The 15,118-nt window shown below is 41.0% G+C and overlaps 1 protein-coding gene across 13 annotated transcripts in view; it reads right to left on the reverse strand.

Moving 5' to 3' along the window:
• Positions 1–15,118, reverse strand: part of Dennd1a (DENN domain containing 1A) — a 489,363-nt gene that overhangs the window by 200,045 nt on the left and 274,200 nt on the right. For 12 of the 13 annotated variants that reach the window (XM_063227177.1, XM_063227157.1, XM_063227192.1 and 9 more), the window contains one exon: positions 4,337–4,382. The exons of the other annotated variant lie outside the window; for it this stretch is intronic. In XM_063227177.1, coding sequence (XP_063083247.1) covers positions 4,337–4,382 — 46 coding nt within the window. The remainder of the gene's footprint in view (positions 1–4,336; positions 4,383–15,118) is intronic. 13 annotated transcript variants of the gene reach the window in all.

Raw genomic sequence — 15,118 nt, forward strand, 5'->3', positions numbered from 1 at the left:
AGAACTATGCTAGGCAACTGACAAGCCAGTGCTTCTCACTGAATCCTCCATTTGTCCAGTAACCTCGGTTTACAAAGTGAGAAAACAGAGGTTAGTGAACAATTACCTTGTCTGAGATTATATGAACGGAAAAGGTAAAGCCAGAACCCAGGGCCCATGTTCTAGATTCATTGCCTCTGGATACACATGAAGCTTCATTCCCAAGCTAGCCTGAGCCTCTCTTTAGAACTATGTCATTGTTTTTGCCTTTCCTTCCTCCTTACTGGTCATACTACCACCAGGAACAATATAAAATGCCTTCTGGATACATCTCTCATGATACTCTGAAATCTGTACACAAAGCACTATTTGTGAAGCTTGGAAGGAAGGTCATCATTTATCAAATAGAGAAGGATCATCTACCAGACAAGATCTGGCACCTGCTACCAGATATGGCACAGAAGAGGGACTGCATAAATGTCGCTTGTACTAAATTGAGATTAGTTGAATGAAAGGAAATAGTCACTGTGTAATCTGGCCATGTTTTGGGATTTCCTAGCTGCCAACTAACATGATCATTCTCTCCAAGAAGAAGCTAGGTCTATGCCAATACCGTTGGCTATTTTGCTAACTTGCCACTAGCCTTGAATTGCTTAAATGAGAGAAAGAATATCAAAAGGCAGAAGGAGAGTAGAATGATGATCAGCCATAGACTTGTCACTTAAGGAAAGTGGACTCTTTATGGTAACAAGGTTACCATTTAACAAACAGCATCAACATTCTGTTCAAGCTTAAAGACTAGAATTAGGTCTTAGCCCAAAATAACCTTTTTTCAAATGAGAATACTAGGTTATAATTTATATTTCTTTTTGTGCAACAAATTTGAGTGTCATAAAAATGGTTAAAAAGTCTTCCTATGGTAGCTTTTTCTAAACTTTTATGAACATCTGCCACATTCATTTGAAGTTTAAAAAATTCTGGCACATATGCAAAGGCATAATAAGGTGCCTATAGCTTTCAAGAAAAAATAACAAGACAGTCAAAAATAAGCCTTTTGCTGAATTGCCAGTAAGAAAACTAGTGTAGTGAGAGAAGATGGGCCTCCCCACATTCCTTCCTTAAAGAGATCTCCTTTGGCTATAGGTCTGCACTCTTCTCCAGGCGTTAAAGCCCGTAGGGAAGTGTTTCTAGCACTGAAGAGTGTGACAGAGCCAAGTAAACACCATTGGCAATCATGTCAGGTCCTCCATATCTGAGGTGAATCCCAGGGCAAGATATCAGCAATTCCAACATTTGGTAGGTCATGGCTGCCCAATGCGCCCAGTAAACACTGGCTTCAATGGTAGGGCATCTACCATGTTTGTTTGTCTTTGGGGCTGACCACAAAGGAATCTGGTAGACTGAACTCCTCTACCATAGTCCATCAACAAGATGAGTATCTATGCAGGCTAGTACTTGCTGAATCTTCTCACTTAAAGCCTCACAAAGGCTAGACAGAATAGATTTGCACCCAATCACCTATGCGCAGACCTCTGTTTCAAGGTATAGCTTCAAATGCATGCATATTTTACACTGCATGTTATACTACAAAAAGTCTTATTTTAAGTTACCTGTAATCATATACATAGTAAAACATTAACCTCCCCTGTTTTTAGCATAAAATCATGTCACTGGGTTGCCTGAAAACAGTGATACCTACTGGAAGCTGCTAAATGTGCTCCCAATTATAGTCCCTAAGCATCAATAGTTCCACCTGTTTGGCATCCTGCTAAAGGTGCTGAGGCCACCAAAGTGAATGACGCGCAGGTCTTTTCCCCAAATTCATGCTCTGGGGAATAACAGAGAGGGAGAAGGAAGTAAACAGCTATCATTCAAAGCAAGAGGCTCAATATATGAAAAAAGATGGAAGACTTCACAGAAGAGAAGGGCAAGGCTTCTCAGTGAAGAAGTGTGGGATTGGGCATCTGTTTAGGGATCAGCTAGAGTGCCAGTTAATAAGTGCTTTGCAGCCATCACCAAAAGGCTTGACAGCTGCAGAAAACCCATGCAGAAAGCAGGGGCAGTACAGAGGGCAAGTTGAAGGTGGTTACCCACCCATCAGTGACTAGGTAGGGGGAAACCCAATCTATGGTGGGACTATGGAATGAATTTTATATTTACTTTTGCACCTCTAGGACCTAGCACAATGCTTAGAACATAGGAGGCCCTCCTTTTGTTTATCAGTGAATGAATTAGGCTTTGCAAGAATCTGTGAAAGCAAAGAAAAAGTGTCAGTGAAGGAATAGAGGATGAAGGGAGGCAAAAGGCATTTCAGAGATTTTGTGAGTATTAAGGAAGAATGAATAAGGAAAATGAACATTCAGCCACACTCACTGTGTCCCACTTTAGTGTCTGCAAACAGTGGTGTCACTCCTGGGGAATGGGAACACTGAGAGAGGAGCAGAGTGACGAGTGTGTGTGCATGTGTGTGGGGGGCTATGTGAGCACATAGGCAAGTGCAGGTAAGGAATTATTCGAGGAAGACTGAGGGAGACATCCAGGTGAAATGCAATTGGTACTTGAAACTCGACCTGATGTGCAGAGAGGCAGAGCAGAGTTAGAATCACAGCTGTGAGTTGTTGACTTTAACTGGGTAGTTGAAGCAAAACCCTTAAACAAGATGACTAAAAGACATGTACGGAGGAAAAGCAAGCCAAAGCTAGGCCCCCGAAGAGCTCCAAAGGTGCCAGGACACAAAAAGGCCTAAACAAGTCTGCTGGAATAGAGTAGAAGGCAGGAGAAAGGTAAAAGGGAATTGTAGACTCTGAGAGACCAAGTCACCTTTAGATTAGTATTTCAAACCCTACAGGAGTTGGCACAAAAGATCTATTAGAGAACATGCACTTTTAATTTTTCATATGTAAGCTTTGAGCAAACCCTCCCAAACTTGACAAACAAAGGTAAAACAGAGAAGAAATCTCTTTAATCTGATCTAAATACATCATCCAAGATAGTCCATAAACTGTGTACTGCATGTGCTTAGGGCTGGGTGATGACAGGGAGGGACTGTTAACAGAATGTAGGAGCCACATGGCTGTCCTGTCAAATTAGAAATTTGAGCAGATTTCTGTGGTCTATTTTGATCAAGATTCTCAATGTCAAACAAACAGGTTTTTCGATAACCAACTTGTTTCATTTTCGTAAGTACAATAGCACAGTGTGCAACAGTTAGTGGCGAAGCAGGTGGTCCTCGTCGATATGAAATGAAGGGAACAGAAAGAAGTAGCACTTCCTTTAAGACATGCAAAGTACCCTCACAGACAGACATGGCTGTGGTGCCACACAGGCGAGCCCCACCCCGCCCCGCCCCACTCCACCCCACCCCCATGGAGCTCTAGCACAATGTCTGCTGCCTCCTGAGGAAGAAGGGGCTTGGGGTTTGTGCCTATGGGCTAATGGCACTTACAAAAACACAGAAAAGTCCTTTAAAAGAACTGCTATCTAATTGGTACAGCCATACAGAAGGCAATCTGGCATCAAATTCATAGCTTTGACCAAGCATTTCTACTTTAGGGATTCTATGCTCAGGAAATAAGTCAAAATGCAGATAAAGCCTTATGCATAAAGATGTTCACTGAAATGCTATTTATAATAGAGGAAAAAAAAGATAAACAATTTAAGTGTCCAACACTAGGAAAATGGCTAAATTATGGTATATACAAATAATGGGAATGACAGGTAACACATCTATTACTAAGAATAGACACAAAAACATAGAAATTCTCATGCCATAATGTTAAGTGAAATAAAGCCATAAATTGTATGTATTTACCACATATCAATTGTGCACATTTATTGATTTTTATATGAGTATCTACAGAATAAGGTCTCGAAAGGAGAACAGTAAAATGCGAACAGTGCTTCAACCTGGAATAATGGTATTGTGAGTAATTTTAATATTCTTTTTTACTTCTATATACTACATCACATTTATATGACATATATTTATGTCACCATTCCTACAGTGAGAAACACGTAGTACTGGTATAGTGACTTCGGATAAATATTATGAAAGGTGAGCTACTTTTCTTTGCATGTTCAAACCTTCATAGAACAATTTCCTCCTGCTTTCCTGAGCCTCACTCCCTTACCCATGAAAATCTACAATTTCTAAGCCAAGTGGGAAAGCCTTGAAATTAACAGCCAGTAGAAAGGGTCTAAACAGAACACTCAGCTATGCACACCTGAGAGGTAACACACATAAGCTTGAACTTCAACCCACGCCCATATGCAGAGCTATGCAGCCAGAGACTATGTCTCTCCACTGCACAAAACAAAACAAAAGTCAAGGGATTGGGGAGGAAGGAAGCCAACTTACCTCCATTAAACTTAAATGGATTCCTATGAGGTAGGGCATGGGAGCACTGTGAAAAGAAACAGAGACACACAGCTGCTTTAATGTCTGTTGCTTCTGACAGAAAATTACAGATGGTTCACTATTTGGAGAAAAACTGTTTTAATAAACGTATGCACAGTTACATTTCCTTTCACAACAAAAATCCTAATATGACATTTTGTTCCCAAGCCTAGAAACTTCTGAAGAATTTAAAAATGCAGTAGCACTGGAAACAGTGTGACTAGTGGGAAGACCAGCAACCTCGGAGCTAGCCCCTAAATAGCAGTGATGCAAACTGCACAGTCTCAGTCACTTTATCTTTAAAATGGGAGACTGGACTCGACCTGCTATGTTATTATTAGAACAAGAGGAAATACAGATACTACAAATGACCAGCAGAGTTTCCACTAAAAATAGGAACTATGATTGCCATGATGTCAACGGAAAATACAGTGGGGGTCACACAGAGGGTATAATAAAGTTCAAAGAAGGGTGATTACTTTTTTTTATTTGATGCATCTTTCTGCCACCAAGAGGCAGGACCTAACTGTTCATTCTAATTAAACCAGGTTCTGGAGAACTGCCAGGAAGCTTCTCCACTGTGGTGGCACACATGCCATGTGATGACACTGTTCATAAAGCCTTTGCTAACTTCTTCATTCACACAACAACAGGTTTCCCCAAATCAGTGCCTAACCAAGAGGATCAGAACCCAACTCCAACAGTTTTAAAGCCTGGGCACTTAGGGTTGACCATCGCTTCTTTTGTTTTCACGACCACTTGTGATGCTACCTACCAACAGTAAATGTAATAGTGGTTATATGAAGATCTTAAATTTACTTTTGCTAGTCCATATGACAAACTTTCAAGATAGGTATAATCTTTATTTTACAGAGAAGGAAACAGACTAGAGAGGTTTTTTTATCTAAAGGCACAAAACCAAGTAAGTGGTAAACCTGGGCTTTTACTCCAAAGTGTATGCATTTCTCCCTTGGTGTCACGCTGACTCTGTGACGTTAATCTACAATTCTAACGCTCTCCTCCCATGCCATGTCTTTGCTTGAGGGCAAAGGAGGGAGGTCAGGGAGTAGAAAAAATGGAAATAACTGGCAGCCTTTCCATTTATCTCTCCAATACATGGTATATCCTATGAAATGCGCAGAGTATTCTTTATGCACTTAGGGAAGACACGTAGCTCAGACTGGTGTGACCAGACACTTCCTCTGGACCAGGTGGGATTGTCAAAATACACGGACAAGGATGACTCTTTGGGAACAAAGTCAGGGAACAATAAGGACTGAGTATTGAGGAAGAAGTTTGTTTGTGATGCAATACAGTCACAAAAAAAGCAAAAAAGAAAGAAAGAAAGAAAAAAAGGCCAGGCAAAGAGGGTTTTAAACATCAGATGTACATTTTACAATTGCTCAAAAATTTAAAAATAAGAAAGGGCACAATTTCCTCATTATCATTCAATAAATCAAGTTCCTCAAGTAAAATCTTCCCCCACAATATAAAATGTCCTCCTTGCTACAGATCTCAGCAGTTATATATTTCAAGAGCCTATAAAGGAGACTTACTATTAGCAGCACAGTTTGGGAACTATTCTTCTAAAAGACTTACATTTTTGGTATTTGATAACAGCCAAAAAAAGAACGATACATGTAACGGCAATGAAAGTGGAGTTGTCCTTTCTTCTGCTTTCCTCGCCTCTCTTTTATAAGGTATCTGCTGGCCATGGTCAGCTTCTCTCTGCTTCTGGGGCGGGGGGGGGGGGTTGTAGAAAATGCCCTGTAGTATTTTTTCCCCTTAAACTGTAAACCATTAGTTTAGCTGCCAGCTACATAAATGCTCCAACTTCCAAGTGTGCCTGGCTCTGCTGTCCGAGCTTTTTCCAATGTACACTGAAATGAATGTGTTTCTAATTAAGTAGCTTCAGGAACACGACAGCTTCAATGTCAAAAATACAAAGTCTGAACCCCGGCAGGAAGTCTTAAGACTGCAAATGTCTCATCTAGTGGAACCTTGCCTAATGTAATGAAAGGAAGCAGGAAGAACACAGAATTCCAGAAAAAATGGCCACTTATTAATGTGTCCAGGAGTGAGCACAGCCTAACACAGGAGGGAGAAAAGCTTGGATTGATAATATTTGACTAAACTGCATCAACTTTTCTAGCTATTAAATTCAATCATGTAGTTGAGTAATGATCATCAGTTTTAATTAGAATTTTAGACCCAAAATTCCAATAAATAAGCTGACATATAGAAAAAGACATTTAAACAACTGTGACAAAAAGGTAAAAATAATATCTATGGTCAAAGCTCTTTGTACAACTTAACCACAGACTCATATGAAAAAGATATTATTTTGTAGAATTTTAAATATGCAGGTTTTAATGCCATGGCCTTTTGTCCTGCAATAAAAATCAACAGTACCCTGGAAAAAAGGGGGTGAGGAGTGCTTACAGAATTGACTGCAAATGTAAGGGACAAAGAGGAACTCACACTTTGGGCATTTTTAGGTAGGTAGTTTTTCAAGCCCAATAATCTTTCAAAGAGTAATTATGGCCTATCAAAGAAATGTAGTTTCTTAGCCAAGTATTGTTAGGACTGCAACAGCTCGGTATTTAGAAAATATTTAAAACACATTTATTCTAAAATCATAGCAGCTCCATGTTTTGTATGAGTGCAAATTTGGACAAATACCTTTTATATTATCATCATTTACTTACAAAGCCTCTAAAATTTCCCAGAATTGAAAGCATTTTTGTTCTGAAACTACATAATTACAAATTCCAGGTGGGGGGAAGAAGAGGGAAGAAAAAAAGAAACCAAAAGCCTCCTTAACATCTCAGTGTGGCAAGTATGTGACTGGGTAATTCTAGGTATGTTCTGGAAATAATTTATACTCTTAATGTACCCCAATAATTATTGTAGCTACTGATTCTTTTTCTTGGGAACCTCTCCTGTTTTGTTTGTCTTTTTATTACAAAAAGAATTGTTGGGGGGAAATATACTCATGACTTTACCTTAACACAACTACTTTTATTTTTGCATTATTCTTTTCTAATATTGGTCCATGTTAAGAACCAATCCTGGATCTTTGAAAGATATTGTATACATATTCTTTTCTCATTGTCCCCATTAACATTTCCCATTTTTCTCTACTGCCTTGTGATTATTAAAGACTGCACAATCTTGCACCAAGTTTGGATGTACTGCAATTTACTGAACTCTGTTCTCACAGTCAGGCTCTTTCAGCTTTTCACTGAGATAAGGACGACTGTAATGACAATGAACAGCTTTGTGCATGAATTTCCAGACACTGAATTACTAAGTCAAAGGACAGGGCAGCTTTTGTTCTTTTTTCACTTAGGTTTGGGGTTTTAAAAAAATGTATTATCTTTTGTTTCATCCTGGGGTCAAGTGTTTTCCAAATGGGCAGTGCCTGTCCAGTAGGGAGCTTTCACAACTGTAAACTGAAGCAAACCCGTGAGGTGCCATTGCCCAGGAGCTGCACCAGGTAGCGCTGGGTAGGCTAGGTGTCAAGTTCAAATGGCTTCTCTCTAAGCTCCTAGCATGGGTGGCACCATTAGATCCGCTCTCCTCTCTCTCAGAGAATGGTTTCTTGTTCCACTCTTGGCTGTGAAGGATTCCTGCCAAACCACCAATGAGGACGCTCAAAACTCCATGAGGGAGGAGAGATACGCGGCAGATATCATTTTTTCCTCTAACTCCTACGCCAACTCTCCTGCCACCTATACACTCCCCGAGTTCAGGGGAGTCCCATGTCACTTTCTTGTAAAGGGTACATTTCCTCTTTACTTTAATGTACCAAGAAGGAAACAGTGATTTGTTGCTTTCTGACCACTGAGAATGACAAATTTTAGAAATTTTCTTTCTCTGTGTACATTAAAAGGTAAGAATATGCAAAATAACTTGGATATGCTACTCCTAAAAACTTCTCATGAAGAGTCTGACACATTGTAACAATTTTCTGATTCCTATCATCAATGTCCATATTTTCCTAAGGGTAAATCAGCAACAAAACAACAAAAATTTACCTCCCAGAGCCTACCTTCCTCTTTTGGGTTTGAGAAAGAAGTTGTTTGTTACTCTTTTAGAAAACAGGAATGCAAAAATACTTGCTTTGCTAAAAGCAAATATATAACCAGCTTCTCTGCTTGGTGCCTTTCAGTATTCACAGTAGCTTTACATTTCAATGCTGAATCATAGTGCAATTTTGAAGACATTTTAAACGGCAATTAAACACAACTCAGGCAGAACCAACAACACATATAATTAAATTAAAGCAGTGATAATATTAACAGCTATGACCAAATTCATGCACAGGCAGACCATGACAACTGTGTCACAACTGCTGTGTGGCTAGCAGTGATTGCAGGACGCCATTGTGTACCTCTGAATAGCAGAACAGGAAAAATCTGTATTAGGCCTTTGTATTAGGAATTACTGCAATATCTGACTAACTCAGTGACATCCTGGGAGACTAAAAGCTACTCTTTCTTCCTTGTCCCTTGCAAAGGAAAGTTTTTTTTTTTTTTTTTGCTGGTGTCAAGGTAGTAACAAGATAATGACCTTTACCTGACAGGAATCTTTACTTTAAAGGCAAAAGAAAGTACTATGGGACTGGGGCTTTAGCTCAGTGGTGTAAAGCGCCTACCTGGCAAGTGCAGGTTGTAAGTTCAATCCCTGGGGTACCAAAAAAAACCAAAAACCAACCAAACAAACAATAAAAACCAAAACCCAAAAAACCTACTACTACTGAGTGACTCAAGTCACTTGTATGCATTCAATATCTAATTCTGAAATTGATTTTGCAAAGTAGTGGTATCAGTCACATTTTCAAGTAAGGAAAGAGTCTCAGAAAAGTGAAGTATATTGCATGCGGTCACACAGCCAGCCAGTGGTGAAGCAAAAGAATGTGAGAAAGAACAAGAACTTCAAAGTCAGGGCTGCTGGTTTGTGAGCTGAGGCTTGGCTAGAATACCACACGGCACATGGTCAGCAGGAAGCCGAAAGGAAGAGTACTGGTGTATTAGAGGGGCCCGCATCCACTCTGGCTTGTTCGCCAGGGCTGTGATGCACAGCACTTCTCAGGGAGGTAGGTCTGGTAGATCCTACAGCCCAAGCTCATTCTTAGCAAGGACCAGGCATGAATATGGACCCTGTGGATGTATTAATGATTTTGTAGTCCCCATTCATTATTACTGCACTTTCACAATTTGTTTAATTCCTTTCCCCCAGATAACTAGAGCCCTCTTAATTATGTTCCCTTGAGGTGAGCTGCAACTAATTGGAAATGAGTCAGGTAAAATAAAAGAACACTGGCTGCTCAAATACATAAAACACAGCTTCCTAAGACAAAGGGAAGGGGAGAGGAGAGGGTGGGTGCGGAGGAGGGGCCCACCTCCAGGTAAGCAAACTCTCTGACCTCAGGGAGAAAAGCAGCATGGAGCAGCCCAGGAAATTGCAAAGTCCACTTTTTATATTCTACTTCTCCACGTCAGGGACAGTCAACATTACTGTTTACACTCCGTAGTGCCCACTTCACCAGACTGCGCTACCTTCTTACCCAAACACACTTGCCAGGAAGAGAGAATTTCTTGAGTCTTTATACTCAGTTCACTGTAAGTAAAGGCAAGGAGAAGTCTTGAAAGGGACCCTATTCACTTGAGGTTTCTTCTTTTTCATTTTTGTGAAGTGCAAACATTTCTTGTCTTACAGTTGTATATTTTGCCATAAATAATGAAGCCTGGCTTTGCTACAGCAGGTAAAGGACAAAAGGATGGAAGAAACAACAACAAAGACCACCTAACACATCCAGCTGGAGAACACAAATCAGCAGAGCTTAGGTCTCATTGAGAGCAGCTGATCTATGCCCTTCAAGCTAACACGGTGGCCAATAAGTCACAGACGGCCAGCAAGAGCAGCCACTGCTGACTGCATTATGTGCCAGGAGCCAACGCAAGGTGAGGGCTTGACAGGCCTGTTCTCACTGGGCCCTCATGACAAGAGTATGAGGTAGAGGTAGAGGTAGAGGCTGCTGGGTCCACTATTTCAGAGATGAAGAAACTACAGTTTGGGACACTACCAAGGTCATAAAGTGAGACCAGACAGTAGGCCCATGGTACCGAGGTAAAACAAGCCATTCTTCTCTTGGGAGATCAGTGTCTGCATAGTAGGCAGAGGGAAATCAGGACTTCTCCAACCTGCTTCCTGGAGGCCCACAGGCAGCCAGGCCAAGTCCGAGGACTCTATAATATGTCTGAGCACCTTTTCCACTATAGAGACCCCGGGCCCAAGCTGTTCTGACTGCTCAGTCACACAGTTTCTGTCCCACTATTCCTTACAGCTTACTGGGCCCTTGTTGCCTGTTTCCCAGATTGTCCCAGTGGTTGCTCACACCTCTCTTAGAGGATGTGGTCTGGGTCACCCATTGGGCAGACATGCTAATTTGAACGGCTATTCTTAATTGTCAGCTGCAGAACAGAACTCTGGTTGCTGTTTCCCAGTCTACTATGCTGCTCTGAACAGAGCAGGGAGAATAAAGACAGTGATGCTGCTTTGTGCTGAGCACATGCCACATACCAAGAGCTGTGTGGGAGCCTCTAGTGCCTTATCTTTTTTCATCCTCAAATAGTCCAATGGATGCCATTCATTTTACAATCAATCAAAATAACTATGTATCAGGTACCACTCTGCGCTGGGGATAAGATAAGCCATTCTTAGAAATGTGCCCACAATCACCCTGCTAACAGGGATGCCAGCCCACATCCTTCTCTCTTTACTGCACTTATTTAATAGTGACTTCTTGTACACAACATGCTACGTTTAACAAAAAGAGCTTACTTAATAATTATACTAATGATAAAATAGCAAATATATTTATCCTATTATAAAACTGGTTTACTAGCTGGAATTGACTGATATGCTCTTTTGTTTAATCGGTATACAATATAAAGCAACTTGTATGAAACATTCAATTTAGTCACAAAAGCAGGAAATGAACTGGGGACAAAGCCCTGGTAAGGTTAATAGCTGAGTTTCATGCCATGACTCCCCCGCCAACTTGCATGGCCACAGGCTGGGTTCTGAGCACTCTGGCTAGCCACAAAAAAAGAGAAACAAGATCATAAGGTGACCTTTTGTGTCTATAGAGACACACCAAACAAAAACAAAAACAACACAGCATTCAAATCCACAGATTCTACATCTAAGAATTCAACCAAATGCGGATCAAAAATATTCTGAACATAAACCTCCAGAAAGTTCAAAACAGCAAAATGTGAATCTGCTCCATGTGAAACACTATGCTGAATCTATGTGAATGCAGTGATTTGTATCTTGCTCTGCTATGGCCTCCGCAGATCCTCCATCTCTCCAGCACTACTGGTTTCAGCAGTGTGCGTCTGGTACCTTGCACATCTTGTTCATGTGCTACCTATGTAGTAGGCCAGAGACAGCTGTCTATTATTTTTTCTTGTCATTCTGAACAATGCTGAATAACAACTATTTAATGGCATTTACACTGTATGAGGTATTACAAGTAATCTAGAAATGACATGTGTAGAGATACATAGATGTACCCTAGAATGCTGGGCACTCAAGGATCTGTGGATTTTGGTACCTGGGAATTCTGCATACTATTCACTCAGGAGCTTGAATTTTAAAAAGGGTCCCGGGGAAAGGCAAGAGAAAACTATCATCTTATGGTGTATTTACTGTGTGCTCAGTGTTTTCTATATGCTGGTTCATCAGTCACCAAATATTACCATGGATCAGGCACCATACTGGGCTGGGAGAGAGGAGAGAACAGATCTGGTCTCTGCCCAGTTCGCGCCTATAGATAGTGACAGATTAAATAACCATATTATTGTATATGTACAAATCACTGCAAAGAGACTCAAATGTACTGTGGGTACACAACTGGAGGGTCTAAAATAACTGCATTCTGTCTTTGTAGCAGCCTTGAAAGACTGATCTCTATAACTTACAGAGATCAAAGAAGTAAAGTGACTTGATAAAGGTCACAAATGATGCAAAGCAGAAAATATAGCTTAAAATTATACCTTTGGGACCACCATGAGTTAAACAAGCATTTCTTTCCTGGTCTCCAACCCAGGTAGACTCATTCATAAGCAACCACAGAGATGAGGAAATCAGGAGCAATTCTAGATTTGGGGAAGAGGCAGAGACTGTCTAGTTTCGATTTTTGGTTTCTACAGCCAGAGTACAGACATCCTAGTACTGGAGGTGGGCTCAGCACCAGCTGGTGCTGGGCACTGGGGCACTGGGGCACTAGGGCACTGGGGCACTAGGGCACTGGGGCACTGGAGATGGTATCCTAACGCAAAACATATGTACATCACTAGTGCTGATCAGCGCAGGGAGGGGAGAGAAGATGAGGAGGCCCTTTCGAGTCTGGCTCTGCAGCACTATGGGGTAACTTCAGGGGCAGAGGGAGTACAGATGCTTTCTAGGGCTCTAAGCCACTAGACTCAACTGAAATGAACAGGAGTTACAAAGCTAACACCAGATGAAAACCTGGAAAGGTCAAGTTGCCCACCCTTTTGTACCTTCTTAGTCTACTGGAAGAAGACACTCAGAAAACATCAGGAATGACTCCATGGTTAAGGCCATGGTGGCAAGAGAAGTTAATCACAGAGTAAAGGTCTAGAGTAGGGCTCTCTGTTGCCACAGAAACTTCAATGAGAACCACTAAGGATAAAGCCAGCTGGAAAACGGAAGTCTCTGGTTATGAGTCACCAGCAGTCCAAGAGGTCCTCCCGGACTGCAATAAGGAATGAGTTACAAAACACATGAGAAGGAAACAAACAAGAGGTTTATGGAGAAATAAGTGTTTAAAAAAAAAATCAATGCAACAGCAGTAATAGGAAAATCTTTTTCTCTTTCTAGGATTCAGATATCGCATTTTACAAAATGTGCAGCATTCCAACATCTTTTTAACCTAGGTTTCTAGTGTTTCCAATGTTTAAGGGAAAGACAGGCCCATAATTTTTCTAAAACAGCAGATACACATTTATGGAAAGGGATGCAAAGCCTTGCACCATGTTGGAGCTTCGTAAATCTCCTTTGGTGCCAAACACTGAGAGGGGAACACTTATTCCAAGCCCTTGCTCCAGGCTAAACTGTTCCAGGGCTCTGATGTTACGCGGTCTGTGACTCCTGTCTTACTGTTACTTGCAGTTCTCAGAAGCAAGTAGAATACCTTTGCTGTAGAGTCCACTATACAGTGTCCCTCGGAAGTTCCAGGTCAAGGAGTGAGGAATGAAATACAGAGTATGTTATGAGAATAGAAAGTCAGGCTGGGTTTGAAAGGGTAAGCAAAAGTCAGAGCCAGCTACATCAGTAACGGGGGCCAGGGGGGTAAGCTGTTGCTCTTTAACACAACAGGAAAGACTGTTGTGACTGGACTGACAGGGTAGGTCAAGGAGCTCAGATACAGCAGCAGAAAGGTAGAAACTGTGAGACTGGTGATGCTGCAGTTAGGACAGCTCCTCAAAGGGTACCTGGGTGAGCCAATCGGCACTCAACCTGGAGAGGGTCTTTCCATGTTAAAGAGACACTGTCTTCTCTAACTGTGAGCTATGTTTTGAAGATGCTTGTGCCCACAAAGCTTATACTGAGGTTTAGAGGGAGGATTTACTGGGAGGTGTCATGAGAGTGGAACCCTCATGAATAAATTAATACCATCTCTTGGGAATGAGTTCTTGCTCTCACAAGACTGGATTAGTTACCTTGCGAGCAGGTTGTTATAAGGCAATAAATAGTTAGCTCTCACACTTTCTTTTTAACTACGTGACCACTGTTGGGAACACAATGGCTTGCCATTCAGCTTTCCCACTTTCTGGGACAAGGCACTCACCAGAGGCCAAGCAGACAACAGTGCCTTGCTCTTGTACTTTTTGAACTGTGAGTCAAAATAAATGTTTCCTCTATGCATTGGCCAGTCTCAAGAGAAAAAGGAATAAGACACCATGCAAGTCTCAGTAATACCTGGGGGATGCAGCTGCTGAGGTTGGAAGAGAGCTATTCTAAGGTATTCCTGGTACCTGTGGCTTCTGGGGCTCCTCTGCAGGGCTAGAGCAAACATTCGATGCCAGCCAGTTACGTACACTACTCACTTTTGTACATTGTTTGCTTTTTGTTGTATGTAACTTTCCAAAGAGTAAACATTTTTCATGATAAGGATATGTACAGCAACAAGGATTATATTAAAAATTTAATGGATCAGGAGTCAGTGGTGATATTAATTATGTTAATGAATCTAAATATCTAACATATTAGATAATTGGAATACACTAAAAACGATTGCATTTTATTTTATTTTATTTTTTTTTTGTCTATTTCATTTTTATCGGTACCAGGGATCAAACTCACGACCGCCTGCTTGCAAGGCAGGTGCTTATGCCGCTGAGCTAAATCCCCAGCCCCTTTTTTTTTTATTTTTGTTTGGTTTTTTTTTTTGTCTATTTCATTTTTATTGGTACCAGGGATCGAACTCACGACCGCCTGCTTGCAAGGCAGGTGCACGATTGCATTTTAGAAAGGTGAATTTTGTGGTTTATGAACTATATTTTAAAAAAATCTAGTAAACATTTTCTTAAAGAGTTGAAATTCTTAATAGAATTTGTCACATAGATAATGCATAGAACCTAGTCCCTTTTCTCTTTCTCATTTCTATCTAAGGAGATAGTTTACTCAGAAACTGCCCTAAGCCTT

Source organism: Cavia porcellus, unplaced genomic scaffold, assembly GCF_034190915.1.
Source record: "Cavia porcellus strain 051 isolate PalLab524CR breed Dunkin Hartley unplaced genomic scaffold, mCavPor4.1 scaffold_1, whole genome shotgun sequence".
Lineage (NCBI taxonomy): Eukaryota > Metazoa > Chordata > Mammalia > Rodentia > Caviidae > Cavia > Cavia porcellus.